This window comes from Myotis lucifugus, unplaced genomic scaffold (genome assembly GCF_000147115.1).
Source record: "Myotis lucifugus unplaced genomic scaffold, Myoluc2.0 scaffold_212, whole genome shotgun sequence".
In the NCBI taxonomy this organism is placed as follows: domain Eukaryota; kingdom Metazoa; phylum Chordata; class Mammalia; order Chiroptera; family Vespertilionidae; genus Myotis; species Myotis lucifugus.
In genome coordinates this window covers 2,230,875-2,253,365 of record NW_005871260.1, presented here as the reverse complement: position 1 = coordinate 2,253,365, position 22,491 = coordinate 2,230,875, and the positions used below count along the sequence as shown (strand labels likewise).

The 22,491-nt window shown below is 43.7% G+C and overlaps 1 protein-coding gene across 2 annotated transcripts in view; it reads left to right on the top strand.

Annotated features, from left to right (window-relative positions):
* The window catches only part of CPM (carboxypeptidase M), a 28,069-nt gene that overhangs the window by 3,315 nt on the left and 2,263 nt on the right, over positions 1-22,491 (top strand). Inside the window, exons 2-6 of one of the 2 annotated variants that reach the window (XM_023761659.1) lie at positions 7,999-8,171; positions 9,931-10,115; positions 11,173-11,343; positions 14,320-14,472; positions 20,561-20,709. In XM_023761659.1, the coding sequence (XP_023617427.1) occupies positions 7,999-8,171; positions 9,931-10,115; positions 11,173-11,343; positions 14,320-14,472; positions 20,561-20,709 (831 nt within the window). Of the gene's footprint in view, positions 1-7,998; positions 8,172-9,930; positions 10,116-11,145; positions 11,344-14,319; positions 14,473-20,560; positions 20,710-22,491 lie in introns of both variants that reach the window. The other variant, XM_023761658.1, reaches the window with a different exon arrangement.

Sequence of the window (22,491 nt, the reverse complement as noted above, 5' to 3'; positions counted from 1 at the left end):
GCAAGGAGGGGGCAGTTTGGGGCACCTTGCCAGCAGCGGGGGGCAGTTAAGGGTGACCAGGCCAGCAGCGGGGGGCAGTTAGGGGCGATCAGGCTGGCACGCAGAGACAGTGAGGGGCGATCAGGCCAGCAGGGGGGGTAGTTATGGGCGACCAGGCAGGCAGGCAGGTAAGTGATTAGGAGCCAGCAGTCCAGGATTGTGAGAGGGATGTCCAACTGACGGTTTAGGCCCAATCCCTGGGATTGGGCCTAAACCAGCAGTTGGGCATCCCTCAAGGGGTCCCAGATTGGAGAGGGTGCAGGCTGGGCTGCACCCTCCCCCCCTGTGTGTCTGTGTGTGTGTTTCCACGCCCCCCCATGTGTGTGTGTGTGTGTGTGTGTGTGTGTGTGTGTTTCCACACTAAGGCCATGGCTACATGACAGTGGCTTCAGCAGCATCAGGAAGACACAATTCTGTTGATCAGATCTGCCATGAATTTTTACCTTACCTCATTTTGCCTTGTTTTATAATCTGATCATTTTTAAATTAAAAATAAGCTGTTATTACAAAACCAACATATGTGCACCTTAGGAAAAAAATACAGATATGCAAACAAACCTTGTATACTCACCTTCCAAAAATTAGGACTGTTAATTCCTTACTATTTATGGTTCCAGATATTTGCATGTGCATTTATGTGCCTGTACTTTTACCAAATGAGTTACACTAATTTGCTATTTAAAATATTTTAAGTTAACACAACTCTTACTTCATTTCTCTAAATCTTTATCCTATTCTCCACTTTGTAGTGCCTCCAATTTTCCTCAGAACATCCCCCAAATTGCCCAAATGAGGATCCAGTCTGAGACCATGTATCACATTTGGTTGATGTATCCCTTAAATCTCTTTTATTTCTAGGATTTAAAGAATCTTTTCATGACATTAGATTTAATAAAGAGCCAATCAGTTGTCGGCCCTGCAGAATGTCCCACATTCTGAATATTTTGTTTCCTTCCTTATTGTAGTACTGAGCTAGTATATCTGGTTCCTCTATTTACTTCAAACGAGAAGTTACATCTAAAGGTTTCTTGAATTTAGGTGAAATATATTTGGCTAATATATATATATATATATCTTAGTAATTGTGAAGATGGGTTTATTTGGCTGATGCTGAGGGTTTGGGCTAATTAGCCTGCCTACACTCAGGAATGCAGAAAGCAAGTTGTGAGTAGCAAAATCAACTCAAAGTGGCCCATCTGCCCGCAAGTATTGTAACAGAAGCAATGAAGTTAAATCTACTCTTGTCTGATATTGTGTCATTTGCCAAGCGGGTGGGACATATATTATTGATGGCACTGCAACAGATGACACATTGAGTTTTCAAAAAAGTCAGCTTCTGTGCAGTGCTTTACAGGACAGTCATAAAAGCAGCCTGCATGTATGGAGCACAGGCTACGCTGAGTGCTTTGTGGGTGTCGCTGCTTCTGCTCACCTCTGCAGGTGGCGTGTTTGTTAGCACATTTGCCAGGAACGGAGTCCCGGTTTGTGTCTGGTCATAAGCTGTCTGAACCCAGAGCCCTGAGCTCTGCTTCCTTTATTCTCTCTGCTGCTTTTAGAATGTTTTGTTTTTATTGTTTTTATTTTCACATAGAGGTCTAGGATTTACTTTTACATATAGACCAGATTAATTTTGTTTGTATGGATACCTAGTTGTTTCAGTGCCATTAACAAGATTTGGGCTAGCAAGCTCAGAGAATACTGGAATCAACATCTCCCAGTCACCTCTCTCTGTTCCTTTCTTTTATTGATTGATTGATTGGTTTCAGAGAGGAAAGGAGAGGGAAAGAGACATCAATAATGAGAGAGAATAATTGATCAGCTGCCTCCTGCACACCCCACACTGGGGATTGAGCCTGCAATCCAGACATGTGCCCTGACCAGGAATCCAGCCATGGCCTCCTGGTCGACACTAACCACTGAGCTATGCCGGCCAGGCTGTCTGCCCCTTTTTTTCTCCCTACTCCATCCCCCCTCTCCCCCGACTGCAGCAAAGTCACACTGGGTAGCTAACTGACGTTTGATAAGCCGTTGTCACCTGATGTTCATGCTGTTTCAGAACATGGGAGAAATATTTCTGAGTTTCTACCTTTCTCATTTTAATGAGACTAGCAGTGTTTCTCCAGACAACCTAGTCCCTCCTTGCACATCCTTTGGGGTGGTGCATTGTAGAAGCCCGATTCTAGGTACACTTTATGCAAGCGCCTAAGTGGCAGTGCTGACACACCTGAAGTCTAAGAATTGCTTTTAATCGCGAGGGATGATACCAGCAATGATACCAGCGCGCACTGAGCAGGGCTCTGGGCCATTCTCTCACTCCACAAATATTCCCAGTGTTTGCGAGTGGGGCCTTTGCCTCCTGGCCCTGTCCCTCCACCTCATCCTGCTCCTGGCTGGCTTTGTAGTGAACTGTAACCCAGTCTCTACAATCAGAGCTCTACTGAGAACTGGGACCATGCCCTGACACTGGGACAGCTAATACCCGCAGCCTAAACAGGTGCCGGAGAGGAGCTGGGAAATCGCTGCTGCCTCCTTCCTCAAGTCCCCACCCCCCACCCACCCACCCACCCGCCCCCGTTTTGTGCCTATCTTCTATCCCATTTTATAAAAACCTCTGTAGAAAAAGATGTTATACTTGGGTAATCTCCGGACTGTTAAGACTTGTCTAATTCCTCTCTAATACAAATATTGAAGTGAAGCCTGACTATGCGCTTAAAAAGCTGGGTGCCAGTAGATTTAAACTAACCCAGTAATAGGCAGAGCACAGGTCAGAAGCTGGGTTCACAAGGTGCCCTTGACCTCAGGACCCATGGTTGTAAGTAGTATTGGAGAAGGTGTTCAATATGGGTTTGTTAAGCTTAACTGCATTACCAATTCTAATCTTTTTCTTGAGGGCGGAGGGAGTTTTTTAAAAACTTATGTTTCTTAAACATCAATGGTTTTTTTTTTCACTATGATGGTTTATTTGGGTATAGACTTTTGAAATGTCCACATCACACTTAGAATTTCACATTTGATGGCATTAAGTTATATAATTAATTTGTATTCCAGATATATGGGTTGAAGGGAAAAACATTCCCTGCATAATAGTGACCCTATTTTTCAACTTTAAAGACAAGTGATTTTCACACGCGCTCTAGATATGAGACAGCCTATGAGATGCAGTTGGTATGTCTAAATGTTTGCATTTAGCGGATATGCTCATGTTTCCCTGAACAACAGGACATACTATCTGAAGCCGTGCCTGTCCCAGACAGTCTGGGATGTGTAGCCAGCATGCAGCAGAGGTTCCAAACTTAGTAAAACAAAACAAAAGATTAAAGCGTTAGAGCTTGTCCTTCCAAATGCCACTTCCCACATTTTTCCTCCACCCCATCCCAGATGGTAGGAGAATATCCTCAGTTTTGCAGTGTGGCTTTGGATAATTAGTTCTTCTTTTTGTTCTTTTTTTAAAAGAATATATTTTATTGATTTTTTTACAGTGAGGAAGGGAGGGGATAGAGAGTTAGAAACATCAATGAGAGAGAAACATCAATCAGCTGCCTCCTGCATACTCCCTACTGGGGATGTGCCTGAAACCAAGGTACATGCCCTTGACCGGAATCGAACCTGGGACCCTTCAGTCCGCAGGCCGACGCTCTATCCACTGAGCCAAACCAGTTAGGGCTTCTTTTTGGTTTTTGTTCGCTTGTTTTTTATTGTTTTTAATCCTCACCTGAGGATATTTTTCCATTGATTTTTAGAGAGAGTGGAAAGAAGGGGGAGAGATAGAAACATCGATGTGAAAGAGACACATCCATTGGTTGCCTCCCGCACATGCCCCGACAGGGGCCAGGGATCGAGACTGCAACCGAGGTACGTGCCTTTGACCGGAATCAAACCCAGGATCCTCAGTCCATGGGCCGACACTCTATCCATTGAGCCAAATCAGCTAGGGCTAAATCTTCTTTTTGGATTTAGATAGAACTAATCTTTACTCCAGATGAAGTATCTCATCCCTTTTAGGCATATATATTATATATATATATATCCTTTTTGGTGAGGCTGGGCTAGGTGACCAGAAATTCTGAGCCTTCGGCATGAGCAGAACTGTTAGCCCCCTCCCTGTGCAGTTTGTTTAATATTGAAAATCCTTCAAAGGAAATAACTTGAGCGTTTGTATGTCTCCCCTCACTAAGGGACTGAAGTCCTCATGTTTTCAGAAAATTCCTCCTGGCATAGTTTTGACCTTGGAACAGACTTGTCGACAGTAATTTTTGAGTCCATGATATACCAGGAGCTGGGTAAGATCCCAGGGCCACCGAGAAAGCGAGCAGGATCCCTGCCCCCAGGTCTAGATGGTGGAGTGGGGCAGGGTGGCCAGTCAGGGTCGGTCAGGCCATTGTACCTATGTGAGCAGTGTTGGGATAGCACACATGTGCAGAGCTGTGGGACCACGTAGGCTGGGAGGCCGGGTAAAAGTGTGCCGACACAGTCATCTTTAGGCTGTTTGAAGAGGATTTAGTCAGTCAATTGTAGATTAAATCTGTAACACCACTGTGGCACTCAGAGCTAAGAGTGTACCATTTCCCAGACAGACTCCAGCATGGGATCGCTGACGCTCCTGTGCTGCTCACACTCCCTCTCACACAGCACTGCCTGTGTCATGGGTTGCTCCTACAAAAATGTTTTCATTGTTTATAAACATTCTTGAAAGAGCTCACACACTCAGTTTTATCTGTCTAAATTCCAGCATGACCGAACTGAATGAAAACGGATGAGGCATTATTTTCTGTTTTCTGTGTTATGGCCGGTTCAATGGCCGGATGAGTTATGAGGGAAAGGCTGCCGGAGCTGGTGTGTTCAGCCTTTCGCTTTCTTAATTAGGGAGTCTCTCCTTAAGTCCACCCTCCCCAGAAGGAAGTGAGCGGCCGAATGAAAGGCTGCTTAAGATACTGGACACTGTTTTGACCACATTCTTTCTTAATATTTGAACTCTCTAAGGTTTCATATCCAAAGACTTAATTTTAAATGAAGGGAAGTTTATACATAAAACATGAGTGTTTGAGACATTTATATTAAAGTTGGGAAGAATTAATTTGAATATTATTTGGCATAAATCTGCTGTTACAGAGGCAGCAAAAATAGGGCCCAGCCAAAAAAAGAGGACTTTGTTTAGCTCTCTCTGAAATTTCATCTGTTTACCTCAGCATTTTTTAAATCATCTGACTCTTTGCTAGTGTTTTATTGTATTTCCAAGATTTTTATTTACCCTCTGCAGTGAAGAAGTTGGGGTTTGTTTTGGCATATGGAAACAAACAGAAAAGCATGATTTTTTTTTTCCTCCAGTAACATAGGTTTTCTTTCATTTAAAAGTGACACTGGAGGCCTGGCCAGTGTTGCTCAGTGGTTGGAATGTCGACCTATGAACCAGGAGGTCATGGTTCGATTCCCAGTCAGAGAACATGTCCAGGTTTCCGGCCCGATCCCGAGTAGAGGGCATGCAGGAGGCAGCCGATCAATGATTCTCTCTCATCATTGATGTTTCTATCTCTCCCTTCCTCTCTGAAATCAATAAAAACTCTATTTTTTTTAAAAGAAAAGAAAATGAAAGTCCCCAGCCCCCTCTCGCTGGTTTTAGGGTAGCCAGTAGATGGCTCATGGAGGTTGCTTCCAAAAGTGCTTGAGTTTCCAAAGCACAGAATTGGAAACCCAGTGCATGACTCGATTAACTTTTCTGGTTATTAGGTTGTAAGGACTTTTTCAAGTGACAATTTTTATTGTAAAAACAAAAATCACAGTAGGGGGAAAAGATAGAAACTAGCAGGAAGAATTCGAAGCCAGAATTGAATATTTCCACTCTGAATGTCATGGCTACCTGTGAATAAATAATTGGCCTATGCCAAATTTTCTTAATCCCAATTATTTTGTGTTTATTCATTCAGATAAAAAATTCATAAAAAGAGGTCTCTTTGCTTGCTTGCCAGTGAGGAGCAAAGGAATTGCTCATCCTTTGTCACAGCAATGCATTCCCACAGTGGGGTTGTAATGGAAGGGTCTTTTCTTCACTGCCTACATTAATGCCTCCTCAGCACTATCTCTATTTAATCTCCTGCTGCCCGGCTTCCCATCTCCAAACCCTCAGCAGCACCTGATCTTATGTAAGAGGTAGACATTCCTTCCTTACTCAGAAACAGGCTCCTTGAAGCCAGGGTTACAGGGAGAAATTGATAATCAAATCTTTCCATAATAAGGCTAAAATGTGAATCACTTAAAAAAAAACAAAACAGTAAATCTCTCCAATCATTGCTGCATAGGATAATTTTAGGTGGATGTGATGACCATTTTGTTTTCAGAGTCATGCTTTTATTTTATTTTTAATTGTAGTTTTTGTTAATCCTCACCCGAGGATGTTTTTCCATTGATTTTTAGAGAGAGTGGAAGGGGGAGAAAGAGACAGAGAGAGAAACATCGATGTGAGAGAGACACATCGATTGGTTGCCTCCTGCATGCTCCCTGGCTCCCTGACCAGGGCCAGGGACCAAACCTGCAACCGAGGTATGTACCCTTGATTAGAATAAAAACCAGACCCTTCCGTCCAATGGCTGATGCTCTATTCACTGAGCCCAAACGGGCTAGTGCTTTTATTTTAATGTACATTAGAAACATACCCAGCAAAATGGTAGTGACACAGAGTTTTCCGTTATTTTAATTTAGTTTGACATTCAATATTATTTTGTATTCATTTCAGGTGTACAGCGTAGTGGTTAGACAGTGATATACTTTACAGTGTTCCCCCAGCATTTCCAGTACCTACCTGGCACCATATATAATTATTAGCTATATTCCCTATGCTGTACTGTATATCCTCATGACTATAACTATCATTTGTACTTCTTAATTTCTTCATCTTTTTCACCCAGATCCCCAGGCCCCCACGCCTCTGGCAACCTCAGTCTGTTCTCTGTATCTATTAATCTGTTTCTATTTTGTTTGTTCATTTATTTTGCTCTTTAGATTCCACATGCATATACGTGAAATAATATGGTATTTGTTTTTCCTTTTTTAAAATATTTGTTTATTAAATGTATTGGGGTAACATTGGTCAACATGAACATATAGGTTTCAGGTGTGGGTTGCTATGTCACAAGATCTGTATATTGCACCATGTGCCGGCCATCCAAAGTCAAATCTTCTCCTGTCACCATATGTTAGGACCCCACCCACCCACCCCACGTCTGGCAATGTATTTGTTTTTCTCTGACTTATTTCACTTAGGATAATACCCTCTAGGTCCATCCATGCTGTCGCAAATGGCAATATTTCATGACCAAGAAATATATATATATATATATATATATATATATACATATTACAGTTTCTTTATTTATTGCTCTATGCAGTTGGGTCACTTCCGTAGCTTGGCTATTGTAAATAATGCTGCAGTGAACATTGGGGTGCACATATTCTTTCAAATTAGTGTTTTGGGTTCACTCTAATCCTTTTTAAAAAAATAAATTATTTACAGATGGGTATTTTTTAAAATATATTTTATTGATTTTTTTACAGAGAGGAAGGGAGAGGGAGGGAGAGGGATAGAGAGCTAGAAACATTGATGAGAGAGAAACATCGATCAGCTGCCTCCTGCACACCCCCCCACTGGGGATGTGCCCGCAACCAAGGTACATGCCCTTGACTGGAATCGAACCCGGGACCCTTCAGTCCACAGGCCGACACTCTATCCACTGAGCCAAACCAGTCAGGCAACAGATGGGTATTTTTTTAATTAACTTTTAAAAGAACTTGTACTAATGAATAATTTCCTGCACCCTGTGATTGACAGCCACTCTCCAGTGTCGATGTGCTTGAGAAACGGGTCTCTCTCGCAACTGGTTTTGGTAACATTACCACGTGTAGAGCCCCTTGCTGGGGAATTTGAACTGTTCTCCTCTGACCTAATGATACCCCCTTTCCCACATGCAGACTGTCGGGCGGGAACTGCTGCTCCATTTAATTGACTATCTCGTAACCAACGATGGAAAAGACCTTGAAATCACCCGTTTAATCAATAGTACCCGGATACACATCATGCCTTCAATGAACCCAGATGGATTCGAAGCTGTCAAAAAGCCTGACTGTTTTTACACTAATGGAAGGTAAGGAGGGGCTAGTCGATCTTTATTTAAAATACAACAAAACAACAAAAAGCTCCCCACTCCCACCCCCTTTAAGAGAGTCCCTGGCCCTGTGTGAGGAGTTAGGGGACCATCTCAGAGCCACATCATTGCCGCGCTGAAACCTCTCCAGGGCTGCCTGTCCGCTGCTTTCAGGATGAAAAGTGAAATCCGAATATGGCTGCTTTACTCCTGTGCCCTCCTTACTGCTTCGTTCGCCACTCCTCCTCCCTCACCTGCTTCAGCAGCTTCTGGCCCTTGGGGTTCTTTCTCACCTCAGGCGCCCTGCACTTCCCACTCTTCAAACAGCGCGTCCTCAAAGACTCCTGCCCTGGCCTAGCGGGCATTAGGTCCCTAATGATGCCCATATCACCTGCACTTTACTCTCAGAGCACCATCTTCAATGTCCCATTTCCTGTGTAACGTCTAAACTATACGCTCCCTGAGGTCAGGAATCCTGTCCATTGTGTTCGTCACTGTTAAATCCCCAGGGCCCAGCATAGTACCAAGGCCCTCAATAATGACCACTGGATTTATTAAGCCAGTAGGAGAACTAATCAAAAAGAAGAGTGAGTCTTATAGTACTTTCTTTTTAAGTGAACAGATGCTCAAGATTTTTCCTTCATCATAAAACAAAATATGAAGCTTAGAACCGGATCACTTGGCCCTTTCTCTCATCTCCTCCCAGTTCAAAATGCTTGCATCTCTTAATGGCCAGCGTTCTTTCAGATCCGAAGTTGGGTTCATCGCATTTAAGCCTCAGCACAATCTTCTTTGTAGTGTTAGTCTGCCCACCATAGCCACTCTGCTGCCTGTCCCACGCCGCTGCCCCCACGCACCCGGAGAACCCTGGCCTTCTCGCCCTGTGTCACTTTGTGGGGTTGGTGCTGGCCACTTACAGAAAGTCCGGCGGGTTTTAGGAACATTCGCCATGTTGGCGAGAGCACTGTCAGGATGGAAAGAAGTATTTCTGACTTAAACAGTTTATTTGGTTTCAAGCTGCCTCGGGCAGTTTGGAATTTCTCAAATGTCTAATATACATTTATATTCGTGCAACTAAAAGTTTGGTTGCTTCTACCCAAAATAAATAAAATCTCACTATGTGACCCCCTTCAAGGTTCTCTAGCATATTTAAACACGGCCAGAACCCTTTCCAAGTAGCACCTTCCAGTGGTTTCTGTTATCAAGTACTTTGTAACAAACCACCCCAAAATGTTGGGTTTTAAAGCAACCTCTTTTTTATTTACTCTCAATTCTGTGAGTTAGGGATTTGGGCAGCGCAGCAGAGATTAGGGTTGGCTAAGCTCCGTGCCATGCTGTCTGGGCCTCCGCTGGGGTAAGACTGAGACAGCTAACGTGGGACCACATGTCTGGAGTCTCACTTCCGATTGTCCCGTGGGTTCCTCATTTCTCTGTGTGGACTCTCCACGTGGCTAACGTTGGGATCTCGGGGTTCCAAAAGGGAGTGGAAAGAGCAACAGCCCCCAAATGGAAATACTCATCAAACCTCTGCTTACATCCCAGTAGCTACTGTCCGCTGGTGAGAGCAAGTGGCAGGAGAGGGGGCTGCATGTTGTGTGAACGCCAGGTGTGGCTCCCTGGAGGCGGCCAAGGCAACCGTCCACCGCCCTGCACTCATATTTGGAAAATCCCCTGGAGCCCAAACAAAATGTTTACACATTGCATGAATCCACTCCCGCACATGCCATCAGTAAACCCCCCAAAATTCTTTCTTTTAAAGGGAAAATAATAACTTCTATGACCTGAATAGAAATTTCCCAGATGCTTTTGAATTTAATAATGAATCAAGGCAGCCTGAAACTGTGGCAATCATGGAGTGGCTGAAAACAGAGACGTTTGTCCTCTCGGCAAACCTCCACGGTGGTGCCCTGGTGGCCAGTTACCCATTTGATAACGGTGTTTCAGGTAAGCAAACTCGGGCTGGGTCTGGCTGAGTCCAGAGTGAAACTGTAAACTCTGCCTCTGAATGGGGATAAGCTCTCTTCCTAGTAACTTTGCTGGCAGGGGTAGAAAGAACCTCATATTATCAACCCTGAGACATCCTTCCTACAAATTATAAACAGTAGCTGGACAGTATGGCTGAATTGACAAGCAACAGCAGGATTGCTTGACATTCACCAGTGAAAACAGTAAAATTGGGATTTCGATGACCTCACAAGAAGCAGCATAGCTAAGGGAAAATAAAACTAGAACTTACCTTTCTTTGCTAATCATCCTATGTAATAAAAGCCTAACATGCTAAGTGTCCAACCATTCATTCAACCCTTCGACCGGTTGCTATGATGCACACTGACCACCAGGGGGCAGACACTCCAACCAGTAGGTTAGCTTGCTGATGGGGTCTGACCAATCAGGACTGGGCGAGATGGGCTGGACATGCCCTGGAGCCCTCCCACAGTCCCTCCCTGGCCCAATCGTGCACCGGTGGGGTCCCTCGGCCTGGCCTGCACCCTCTTGCAATCTGGGACCCCTCGGGGGATGTCAGAGAGCTGGTTTCGGCCCCATCCCCACAGGCCAGGCCAAGGGACCCCACTGGTGCACAAATCTGTGCACCAGGCTTCTAGTATGAGTAATAATTGCTGACTCCTCTTAAAACTCTGCAGGATGAGGTATACCCAGGACCTAAAACATGACAGCGGTTTCATTTAACCCCTACAACACCCGAGGAAACTTGGCCGACCTCTGAAAATCGGCAAGAGTGACTAAGAGGATACTTAACTGTTTAGCTGAGGGAGGAGGAGTTTGGATTTATAGATGGCTTATTCTGTGTGCTGTCACCTCGTGTGTGCTCATTACACACTAGGAAGGAAGGGGAGGGGCATTCACGGACATGGGTAGAGGATTTCTCTCTAAGCAATGAGAGCCTCTGAGTGTGAAGTGCTGGTGTTCCTGCTCATGGCACTGTGTGCTGCCTCTGACCCTAATGTCAGCACAGTGGTCTTGGTTTGTCTTTCACATACAGCAACGGGGACATTACACTCCCGGAGCTTGACCCCCGATGATGATGTTTTCCAATATCTTGCAAATGCCTACGCCTCAAAAAATGTCAACATGAAGAAAGGAGATCAGTGTAAAAACAAAATGAACTTTCCGAACGGGATTACAAATGGGTACTCTTGGTATCCACTCAAAGGTGAGTTTCTCTCCATTTCTACCAGCTCCTAGTGCCTGCACCAGGGCTACCAGCTGGTTGTCATGTGTGTTAGGCACCGTGCGGTCCCTTCCATCACGAGAGCAGTGGGGTGATGGCTGATTGAGAGATGCTCAGACATGTTCCTCACTGCCAAGGCCGCCTTCACTCACTCAGATGCTTGTTCAGCGTTTTCTACGATGAGTCAGGAAGGGGTGCCAAGAAAGATGAACAGGTCACAGCTCTTCATCCTCAGTTTGATAGGGAAGGGTGACATGCAAATAAGTCATTGCAATGGCAGTATAATTAAAATGAAAATAGAATTGAGAAAAGGTAGTGTACTGGGGTGTAGAGCCAAAACACAGGAGGAAGTGGGAAAGACCTTGGAGAAACGTAATGCTTACGTCTCATCTGATGGGACAGCTGCGGCTTAGAGCCAGGGAACTGTAGTCATGCCACAGCGAGTCCCAGTGCTGCCAGATCTTCCAGTTGATACAACAAGCTGGATTCGGACATGAGGGCTCATGGTTTTAAAGCCGCTTTGCAAGCTAAACAAAATACTCTTCAGACTGGATGCAGTGGGAGGGGGGCCTCCAGTTTTCCAACCTCAGAACAGGATGGCCAGTGAGGGAGGGAAGGTAAGGAGACTGCCAGGTAGGGAACATGGGAGGGGGATGCTCTATCAGAAGGAATAATATAATCAGAAGCCCTAATATAAGGGATGTCAGAGAACTCATCTTAGTCTGGGAACTGAGAGATAATAGGGACCTAGGATGGAAGGACGAGCTGGAAGGACGAGAGGGAAAACAGGGTGCTGGAGCGGGTTTCCATGGCCTCAGTGGAAAGTGCCCCCTTCGAGGCTGGCTGGTCTGACTCTCCCAGCTGCAAGCTTCTGCTCACAGGCCACTTCCCCGGTTGTTCCTCTGGGTGCAGAGGTATCAGAAGTCTTGCATACGCTGGCACTGCGGTGTCTGGGTGGCTTGCTCCAGCTTTCCAGGTAATAGAAATAAGCATAGACCATGAGTGCTAGGCAGCAGGACCAGCTAGATACCACAACATCCCAGACTTCTCTGCACTGTCCTACAGCCTCCCCACCTCCAGCTCGGGGCTCCAGCTTCATCCCTGCTCATCGCAGGGAGGAGAGGGCCCCTCCTGCCCAGTGGCAGAGCTGTGCCTCGGATACGCTGTGTGCACATTTCCTGGCAGATCCAGATGTGTGGGAATTTAGCGAGGAACCCGATCTTGCTGCCAGGAATTGTTCCAAGTGTGCCTGTGTATGAGCTGTGTATCCTTCGGAGAGGAAAAGGCAGGCAGAGCCAGCTACTTTAAGGAGCTTGAAACAAAGCATTCTGGCTCGGCCTGGATGTTTGGCAGCCAGGCCTGACGGGCCTTGTCCAGAGGTGCACACACTCTCCACACTTGGCATTCTCAGTCCCCCGTGCTTTGCACACCTGTTGTAGCATTAAAGTCCTACCTACCTGAGACATAGCCATCCGCCAAGCGCTTTTGTTTTGATTCTCTCTCCATTTTCCCCCTCTTCTATTTCACGGTGAAAATGAGGTCGGAGAAATACAAAACTCTATTTTAAAAAATAGAAAGGACAGAGAAATTCTTCCTGGCTGGAATCTGAACCTACATAGATACTATTTAATATTCAAATAATATTTTGATTTATTTTGACGATTTTTTTAGCATGAAATTTTTTTCTACTTTAGTACTTCCCAAATACCCTGATGGAGTTAAGAATATATATTTTATTGGGCAGATATCAAGTATAACAAATTAAAATCTGGCAGAAACTACTTCCTTCAGAGTTACTATATTCTATCTCATCACATCAAAAATGCCATTGATTGTAAAATACGATATACTGCCGAGAAAGAAAGAAATGCTTCCAGCCAAACTAATGACACAATGATATTTTTTTAGCCATCAAATTTTAGACACATCCCAATTCAGAGATCTTAAAATATGAAAAGTTTTGCATCTTAGAAAAGATGAAATATGATTATAACCCGTTGAAAACAGGCTCTCCAGAGAGAAGAACTGGAAAGTGTGGGTGCCAGCCACCCCGGAGCAGGAGGGCCTGGGCCTCTTGCCTCTCGAGAGTCAGCACAGCGCCCTTTTCCTTCCCAGAAACAGCCTGATGTCATGGCTGAGAGCACGGCGGCTCGAGCAGGAGCCCGTGCCCTGGTCTGTCCCCCTCTGGCTAGAATCCCTGGGCATGTTACTCACCATCTCTGATTAAGTTTCCTCATCTGTAAAATATGGGTAACAATTGCTCTGAGGCTTAGATGAGTTGATACAAAGCTCTTTAGGCAGTACCTAGCAATAGTGAACACTCATTAAATGTTGGCCATGATTATTCCTCCAAATTAGTGTACTACTTAGCTTAAAAACATTTTTTTAATATTTTTATTGATTTCAGAGAGGAAGGGAGAGGGAGAGAGAGAGAGTAACATCAATGATGAGAGAGAATCATTGATCAGCTGCCCCCTCCCTCCTCCATTGGCCAGAAACCTGGGCAGTGTGCGCTTGACCGGACTCGAACCAGGGATCCTTCAGTCCACAGGCTGATGCTCTATACACTGAGCCAAACCAGCTAGGGCTGTAGGAATATTTTTAAAGAAGTGTCACTGTAGTGTACATCTGTAATTTAGGAAAGAAAGATAATTTGAAGCATTCTTTTTGTAATGTATGATTACAAACTAGGACCCTTCCCCTCACTTAATTTTGGGCACAGTTGAACTTCAATCAGCTGTGATCTGGTTACCCATATGGGAAGATTTAGGGTTGCCCGGTCATGCCTGGGTAATGAGCTGCCAAGCCCTGATTTTATATGCTAATATGCCAACTTCACCTTTTCCTGTTTACGTGTACTTTCCGTGCAACTGTCTGATTCATTGGTCCTCAAGGGCTGGGACTCTTGGCTCCACTCCAATTTTAAACCTTAAAAATATTGACTATGCTTGTGCTTAGGTGGAATGCAGGATTATAACTACATCTGGGCCCAGTGCTTTGAAATTACGTTGGAGCTGTCATGCTGTAAATATCCTCGAGAGGAGAAGCTTCCATTCTTCTGGGATTCCAACAAAGCCTCGCTGATTGAATACATAAAACAGGTGCACCTAGGTTTGTACGATTTCCTGATTAGTTCCTGTTACAAAATATAACATCTAGCAGAGCCTCTGGGCTGAGAAAATGCAAGCCCCTATTTGTGTTTTCTCAGTCCAGCCCCACTTTCGTACAGAACTAACGGTTTAAAATTCTCTGCGTGAGCATCTGCAGTGTGTGAGAAATGCAGTGCCCGTAGGTTCATATAAGAGAGAGTATGGTGTATGCTGCTTTAATGTGGGGATGTGATATCGAGTACTTCTCATTGTACATGTTGAGTGACCTGGAGAGCTGGGAAAAGATCGGGAAAACGGGTTGTTACATCATCACCCAGTTAGAAAAGAGCCGAGTTTGCTTGTCACCCGCCAGGCCATGTCACAGACTCAGAGGACATCGGACATGCCGATGCACCGTTAGCTCTCACCCCTCCCACCCTTCACGCTGCCAAATGGCCTGGCACCGGGCATCCTCCCGGCCCGTTTTTTGACAGCTCTCTGGCCTTGATCACAGATGGACAGACCGAATGTGGGGAGAGTGGTAATTCTCAAACGCCAGCAGTCGACTCACCGGGGGGTCTGTTAAAACACGGATTTCCGGGTCCCTCCCAGGGTGTGTGTGATTCCGTGGGTCCTGCATGGTTAGCATCTCCCCGGGGGATGCCGACGCTGCGGATCCAGAGAAACACCCGCTGGTGGTGGTGATGGAGTCACACACAGTTCACTGGAGCTCATTTGACAGCCTATGTCTCTCTGGGCGGGGTGGGTGTGGAAGGCTCTTCATTGCCAGAGTTAAAGTTATTTTTTCTCCATTCAGAACAGCTTAGGGGAAGAAATATCGAGAAATGACACAAAAGTTATGCTACCACATCAAGCCACAGTGGGGGGGGGGGGGTATGTTTGTGTTGAAGAGGCTTGTACTGTGTGCCTGCTGCATAATTGCATCATTCCTGTGACTTTGTAGATGCTTCCCACCTGCTACCAAGGAGGGAAAAGTAAGAAGCACAGAGGTACAGGACTGAGTACAAGGAGAATTAAGAGCTCTCCTTGACCACTAATCCAAAAAATGGGTGCCCCCCACCTTTCATACCTATTTTCCCATTCCCGTGCCCCCTGCCCAACACGAGTACACAGAGGTTACTGGTGACCTCCCAGGACTGTGTCTAACTGGCTGAGACGTACATGGATAGGTCGATTCCCTGTGGCAGATGCTACAAAATTTCATCTTTCTTTTTCACTAGCATATTAATACCATTTATTTACTTATTGTTAATCCTCCCCTGAGGATATTTCTTCCATTTGAATTTTAGAGACTGGGAGATGGGGGGGAGAGGGGAGAGAGAGACAGACATTGATGTGAGCGAGACACATAGATTGGTTGCCTCCCGTACTTGCCCCCAACCGGGACTGGGGAACGAACCCGCAACCCAGGTATGTGCCTTAACCAGGAATCAAACCTGAGACCCTTCGGTGCACAGGCCCACGCTCTACCACTGAGCCACACTGGCCAGGGCATAACATTTATTAAGCTTATTATTGTGCCTTTCTCCTTTCTAATTGTCATCAAGGTTTGCTTGGGATGCTCTCTTGCTTAATATTCTAGTATTTATCCACTAGATTTCCCTCATGAGACACATACCAGCTTAACCTTTCTACTGTATTTCTGACTGTATTGGTCCTTTAGTGTGTACTCTGCCCATCTTTTCTAAAATTTCTCCTCACCAGCATCAACGGCGGAGGGTCACTGAACATGCACTGTGCTCCACGGAACTGCATCACTATTTTTGAAATTTGTTGAGGTTACTTACCAAGGACGGAATTAAAGCAGGCCCTGAAGGAGCTCATCGTGCTGACATAACATTGCCAGTGAAGGAGCTGTGTAAACTGTTGAATAGCATGCAAACTATAGCATAGCTGTTGCCATTATTAATTTGGAAGGCGTACAAGCCCCTTTACACGAGGTCTTATAAAGAATGTGTATCTGGCTGGCTGGCTCTATAATGAGATATGCACAACTCACTTAAAAATGTATTCATCAGCACACCAACCCTGCCCCCTTGTGGTTTAACACAGAGGTGTCGTTTTTTGGGTTTTTTTCTAGCTTAACATGAAACCCTATTTCAAAACACTGATACAGTGTCGTTATTGTTACTTGATAGATAGAAAGAAAGGTTCTCTTCATACTGGTGCCCAATAGGCAGCCAAAGAATATCCTTGTTTGTGGGTGATGGGAGCAAACACCTCCTTCTTGGTATTGTTCTGGTTTAAGGAAATTGTTGGTATTTGTCAGTCACATTCACTGGTACAGTTTCACCACTTGCTAAGGAAGATGCCTCAGATTTTGATCCGCCTGAAGCCTCGGAGGGGCCTGGCCAAGAGGACAGGAAGGCCCACGCTGTTTTGTCGTCTGCCCATGTAAAACCTTGAGCACGCCACTTGTCCAAATGCAGTTCCAGTCGTTCTGGGCTCTCTTTTCTACCCCCTTGACCTATATATCTGTTAGGCCATATTGTTTTGATACTTATACCTTTCTTGGTACAGTTTGAAATCAGGAAGCGTGATTCCTCCCACTTTTTTTTCTCAAGGCTTCTTTGTCTATTCAGGGTCTTCTGTGATCCCATATACATTTCAGGATTAGTTCTAGTTGAGAAGAACGCCATTCGTATTTTAATAGGGATTGCAGACTTTCAGGCCAAGACAGCAAAAGAGGGCGAGTCTGATTCTAGAGGCCTGGCATGCTTGTCCCCCTCTCTGGGGAGAAGCAAAGATGAGTGGGACACAATGTTACCTGTTGCTGTCCTCTCTCCCCAAAGCAGACCTGAACCCTGAGGTTTGGGGGATGGCCCGCAGCACCCAGAAACCTAAGCAACCTGTCCTAAGAGAATCTGGTACGTGCTGAGTTCCGGAAGCCTGTGGGTCACAGATAGCTGTCAGTCTGTCACCGATGAAGAGTAGGTGGCAACTGGTCATCCGGGGGAACAGGGAGTGGACACGCCGTCTCCGAGGCCCACCCGGCGTGGACTCTGCATTGTGCCCGGCAGATGCAGTTCCAGTTCTTGCCAGACATAGGCTTTTCATTTGCGAAGCTGATACATTTCCAAGGGAAGGGGAGCTTTACATTTCTCTACCTCGTTTTCAGGTGGGCCCACAAAACTCAAGTCTCAGATTTTATTCTCCTTTGTTTATTATCTGAGCTTTTTCCAGAATTTTACTTTTTTGTTCCCCTGATGTAATAGTACTGGCTCTCTCTGCATCTCTTTGGAGCTACTGGTCTTTTTCCAATATTTCAATTTCAACATATAAAAATAAATTGTGTCTTCTGGTAAAACAATTACTCCCCTCTAAAGGAAAGGTTTGATGGTGCCTGGACAGAATATTGTAAAGACATGGAAGGTATGAAGACAGCTTTTATTTGGCTGATGTATGGGGTTTCCCTCCAATAGAAACTCCATATTTAAGCATGGTCTGTGTTTGTTCAGCAACAGTGACATTCAAATACCCCAGCCTTCCCTAGCTTGAAGAACTGTCTCTAGGTTTGGAATGTGAAATATAGGATTTAAAATGAGAAGAGTTTAAAATGTAAATGGCCTTTTATTAACTAACCATAGTTCTGAAAAAATTATTTAAATATATTTTATTGATTTTTTACAGAGAGGAAGAGAGAGGGATAGAGAGTTAGAAACATCAATGAGAGAGAAACATCAATCAGCTGCCTCCTGCACACTCCCCACTGGGGATGTGCCCGCAACCAAGGTACATGCCCTTGACCAGAATCGAACCTGGGACCCTTGAGTCCAAAGGCCGATGCTCTATCCACTGAGCCAAACCGGTTGGGGCCATAGTTCTGAAATTTTGAGGTAAGGGGTATGGTGTTGGTTCAGTGTGGGCTCTGGAGACTAGCATGGACTCACAGCTAGGCTATGCCACATAGTTGGTTATGTGAGTTTGAGAAGGTTGTTGAATAATCCAATACCTTAGTTTCCTCACCGTGTAAAGCTGTGGTAATAACATTGCCTACCTCATACAGTTGATGTGAGGATTCAATGAGAAAATGCACATTAAGCACTTAGCATAGAACCTGAAATATACTAACTGATCAATAAATATTCAGTTATTAGTAATGATAAGACTCCATCAATTGATTCCATGCTCCCAAGCAACCCTGTGATTATAATTTTGTTACCCATGTAGTTTGCCTTACGGCAAGACACTATTGAATCCCTTGCATAGATAATTACCCTGTTGTAAAGTAATACATTGGTGTTGTTGAGTTTTGTTTAGGATTTTATGGAATCTACCTGTGGCAAAGTCACAGTGCAGTTTGGTGACTGAGAAAACAACTTGAAAATGACAGGAATGGATTTAGGATTTTATGCTTTCTAATTTTGATATAACATACTTAATCTCTAAATCAGATTGATAGCTTGATTGTATTTTAATTACATTAAACATAAGTTTACCAAGTTCTGGATCAAGATGGTGATGTAGGAGGATCCTGAACTCGCCTCCTCCCACAGACACCAAATCTGCAGCTACAAATGAAACAAATTCCTCTGAAAGAAACTCAGAAACTACCTGACAGACTCCTACATATTGAATGAATGAGAAAAAACACATTGAAACTATTGGAGAGGCTGAGACACAATCTTGCCATAAACCTTATTCCAAGTACAGCACCCACAATCAGGAAGGAACTCACAACTCTGTTCCCTGAGGTGTGAAGGGTTTGAACCCCACATCTGGCACCCCATCTTTTAAGAACTGCACTAGAGAGATGAGCCCCCAAAACATCTAACTTTGAAAGGTGAGGGTCTTGCATCCATGAAACCCACAAGGATACAGAAAACTATGAAACAGTTCTTAGAGGGCTCATAAGACTCACCTGGCTATCCACCCGCAGACAGCCAACTGAGAAATGCCCAGTCTCTCTTTGAAAGAAGCCTGTTTGCTTGTCTTAAAGCTTCAACCCAAGGGGCAGGCCTCTAATTTAACCCACATCCAGGTACCTACTGAAATATTCTCCATAGATGGAGACTGGCAGGTACCATCATTCCACCTCCCTCCTAGTTGCCAGTATCTCCACACCCTCTCCTTCCCCCACAAAAAAAATGTGACTAAATATTGGCAGAGGATCTGAATAGAGATTTTTCCAAAGAAGAATAATAGCCAACAGGTACATGAAAAGGTGTACAACATCAATAATCATCAGAGAAAAGCAAATCAAAACCACAGTGAAGTGTATTGCCTCCCACCTGTTAGAATGGCTATTACCAAAAAGACCAGAAATGACAAGTGTTGGCAAGGATGTGGAGAAAAAGGAACCCTTTTACACCGTTTGTGGGAATGTAAACTGGTACAGTCTCTGTGTAAAAACAGCATGGGGGTTCCTCAGAAAGTTAGCATAGAATTGCTTTATGATCTGGCAATTCTACTTCAGGGGGAAACACTAACTCGAAGAGATCTCTGCACCCCCATCATGTTCACTTACAATAGCCAAGACATAGAAGCAACCTAAGTGTCCATCAACGGATGAATAAAGAAAATGTGGTATATATTTACTATGGAACATTATCCAGCCATAGAAAAAGGGTGAAATCTTGCAACATGGATTGACCTTGAAGGTGTGATGCTAAGTGAAATAAGTCAGACAGAGAGATCCCGAGAACACCTTGGTAGCTGCCAGAGGCAGGGGGTGGGAGAAATGTGTGGTCAAAAGGTACAGACTTTCAGTTCAAAAATAAATTAAGTCCTGGAGATGTAGTGCAGTGTGGTGAATATAGTTAAGAATACTGTATTGTAATTTGAAATTTGCTAAGAGTAAATCTTAAAAGTTCTCATGATAAGGAAAAAATTGTAACTGTTAACTAGACATATTGTGGTGATCATTTCACAACATATACATACGTCAAATCATTATGTTGCATACCTGAAACTAGTATGTTAAATGTCAATTATATCTCAATTTTTTTAAAAGTTTTTCTTCTCAAACATTTTATTATTTTAAAACAGCTCATAAATATTGGGCATATTTTACTTAAGTAATTACAAGAAATTTTTTTCATATGCCATAATACATAGTATTAACATTTAATTCTCGTTTTGCCTTACAGGTATAAAGGGTCAAGTTTTTGATCAAAAGGGAAATCCATTACCCAATGTGATTGTAGAAGTACAAGACAGAAAACATATCTGCCCCTATAAAACCAACAAATTTGGAGAGTATTACCTCCTTCTCTTGCCTGGCTCATATACGTTAAATGTAAGTACACAGTTCTAGTTATTGGTATTAAAATACTATAAAATTCACAATACTCACTCACCTAGAAGGAATATAAAATATGTCTGGCAAGTCCAAAAGTAGGACATGAGGACAAAGGAATAGACAACATCAGACCTGCCTGTGGCCGGGACTGAGAGAGGTGAGCATGATAGGAACAAACCAAAAAAAACTTGTTTTTTTCCCAACTGGCAGTTAATATTTTTAATAAAGGCTAAATCCTATTTCTTGTGATACTTTTTATGATAAAAAAAGAGAAAAAAACCTCATTAATAATAATTAAACAATGTAGCTAGAATACTTGCAAGCTTTATGAAATACCATTTTAATGCCCATTTCATGAGACATCATTTCTGCTATTAAAAAATAGATTTGGCCCGGCCAGTGTTGCTCAGTGGTTGAGCGCTGACCCATGAACCAGGAGGTCGGTTGATTCCCCGTCAGGGCTCATGCCTGGGTTATGGGCTCCATCCCCAGCAGGGGGTATGCAGGAAGCAGCCAGTCAATAATTCTCTCTCATCATTGATGTTTCTCTCTCTCTCTCTCTCTCTCTCTCTTCCTCTCTGAAATCAATGAAAATATACTTTAAAATATATATATATATATATATATTTGAACACAATTTCCTTAGGATTCATTATAAGTAAAATTTGATGCACAAAATTTAGCACTATATTAAGCGATAGACATATTTTGCAGACCTTTCAAAAGCAATGATAAGTTTTCCAACCAATGCAAGTAGAAGTTCAGGTTTTAATTTTAATTTAAGATGCATGTTTCTGAGTCATTTCTTCCTGGTAGGAAGCATGCACTGGTTTGAGCCCAGGTAAGCTTATGTAAATGAACTAAATGAATAAGTGTCTGATTTAGTTGTCCAGATTGTGTTTCTTATTCTTTGATGATATGACTTTCCTCTAAGAAATTCAAGATTCTCCACTTTGCTTAGTGGGTCTAATGTCAAGAGTAGCAGTTGTTCTGAGTAGAGCTACTCCTAGGAGAAGGTAGTCTGTTCTGTAGGAAAAACTGGCTTTGCATTTCATTATTTCATCTTCAGGACATAGTAAAGGCATGGCTTTCAGTTTATAAAACTATAGAATTCAGAGCCTCCCTGCTCCACAGGTTATTCCTACAGTGCCTAGCAGCGGGGCTCATCAATTGCTAATCCTTTTAAGAATCTCTCCTCCTACTGAGTGGCTAGAGCTGGAAACCTCAACTCACTGTGACTCTTTGTATAAAAAAGGCCCTTTATTTTCCTGTCATGTGCGGTGACATTTCCATTCTATGGGGGGAGGGGGTTTCCTTGTAGTAAATGACTTTTATGTAATCCCATAAGTAAGCCACACCTTCATAGAATAGTTATGAATAGTTCATTTCCAATTAGACCAATACAGTACATGTTGGCTTTACCTACTAGTTCTAGGACAAGATTGCAAGGCTAGACTTTGGAAATGGAAATGAATGGCTAAAATACATACTAATTAATGGTTATGTAAATGTTCCATTCTTCTCTCTCTTCACCATATATATTAAAAGCATCTCTCAGTGGACATGATCTATAATTAGTTTAGCATTTGTTCTATTTTTCCTGATCATTTCCCCCAACAACAACAAAAAGTCTAGCTAAAGATTCAGACACACATGAACAAAACCAGGTAAAATTAAAGCTTTATAAGGAAACAGTAAACTTGTACACTTAGATCAGCTGTAAGGAAATGGAATAAATTAAGAAAATAATAATCCCACTTACAAAGGATCTTGATACCC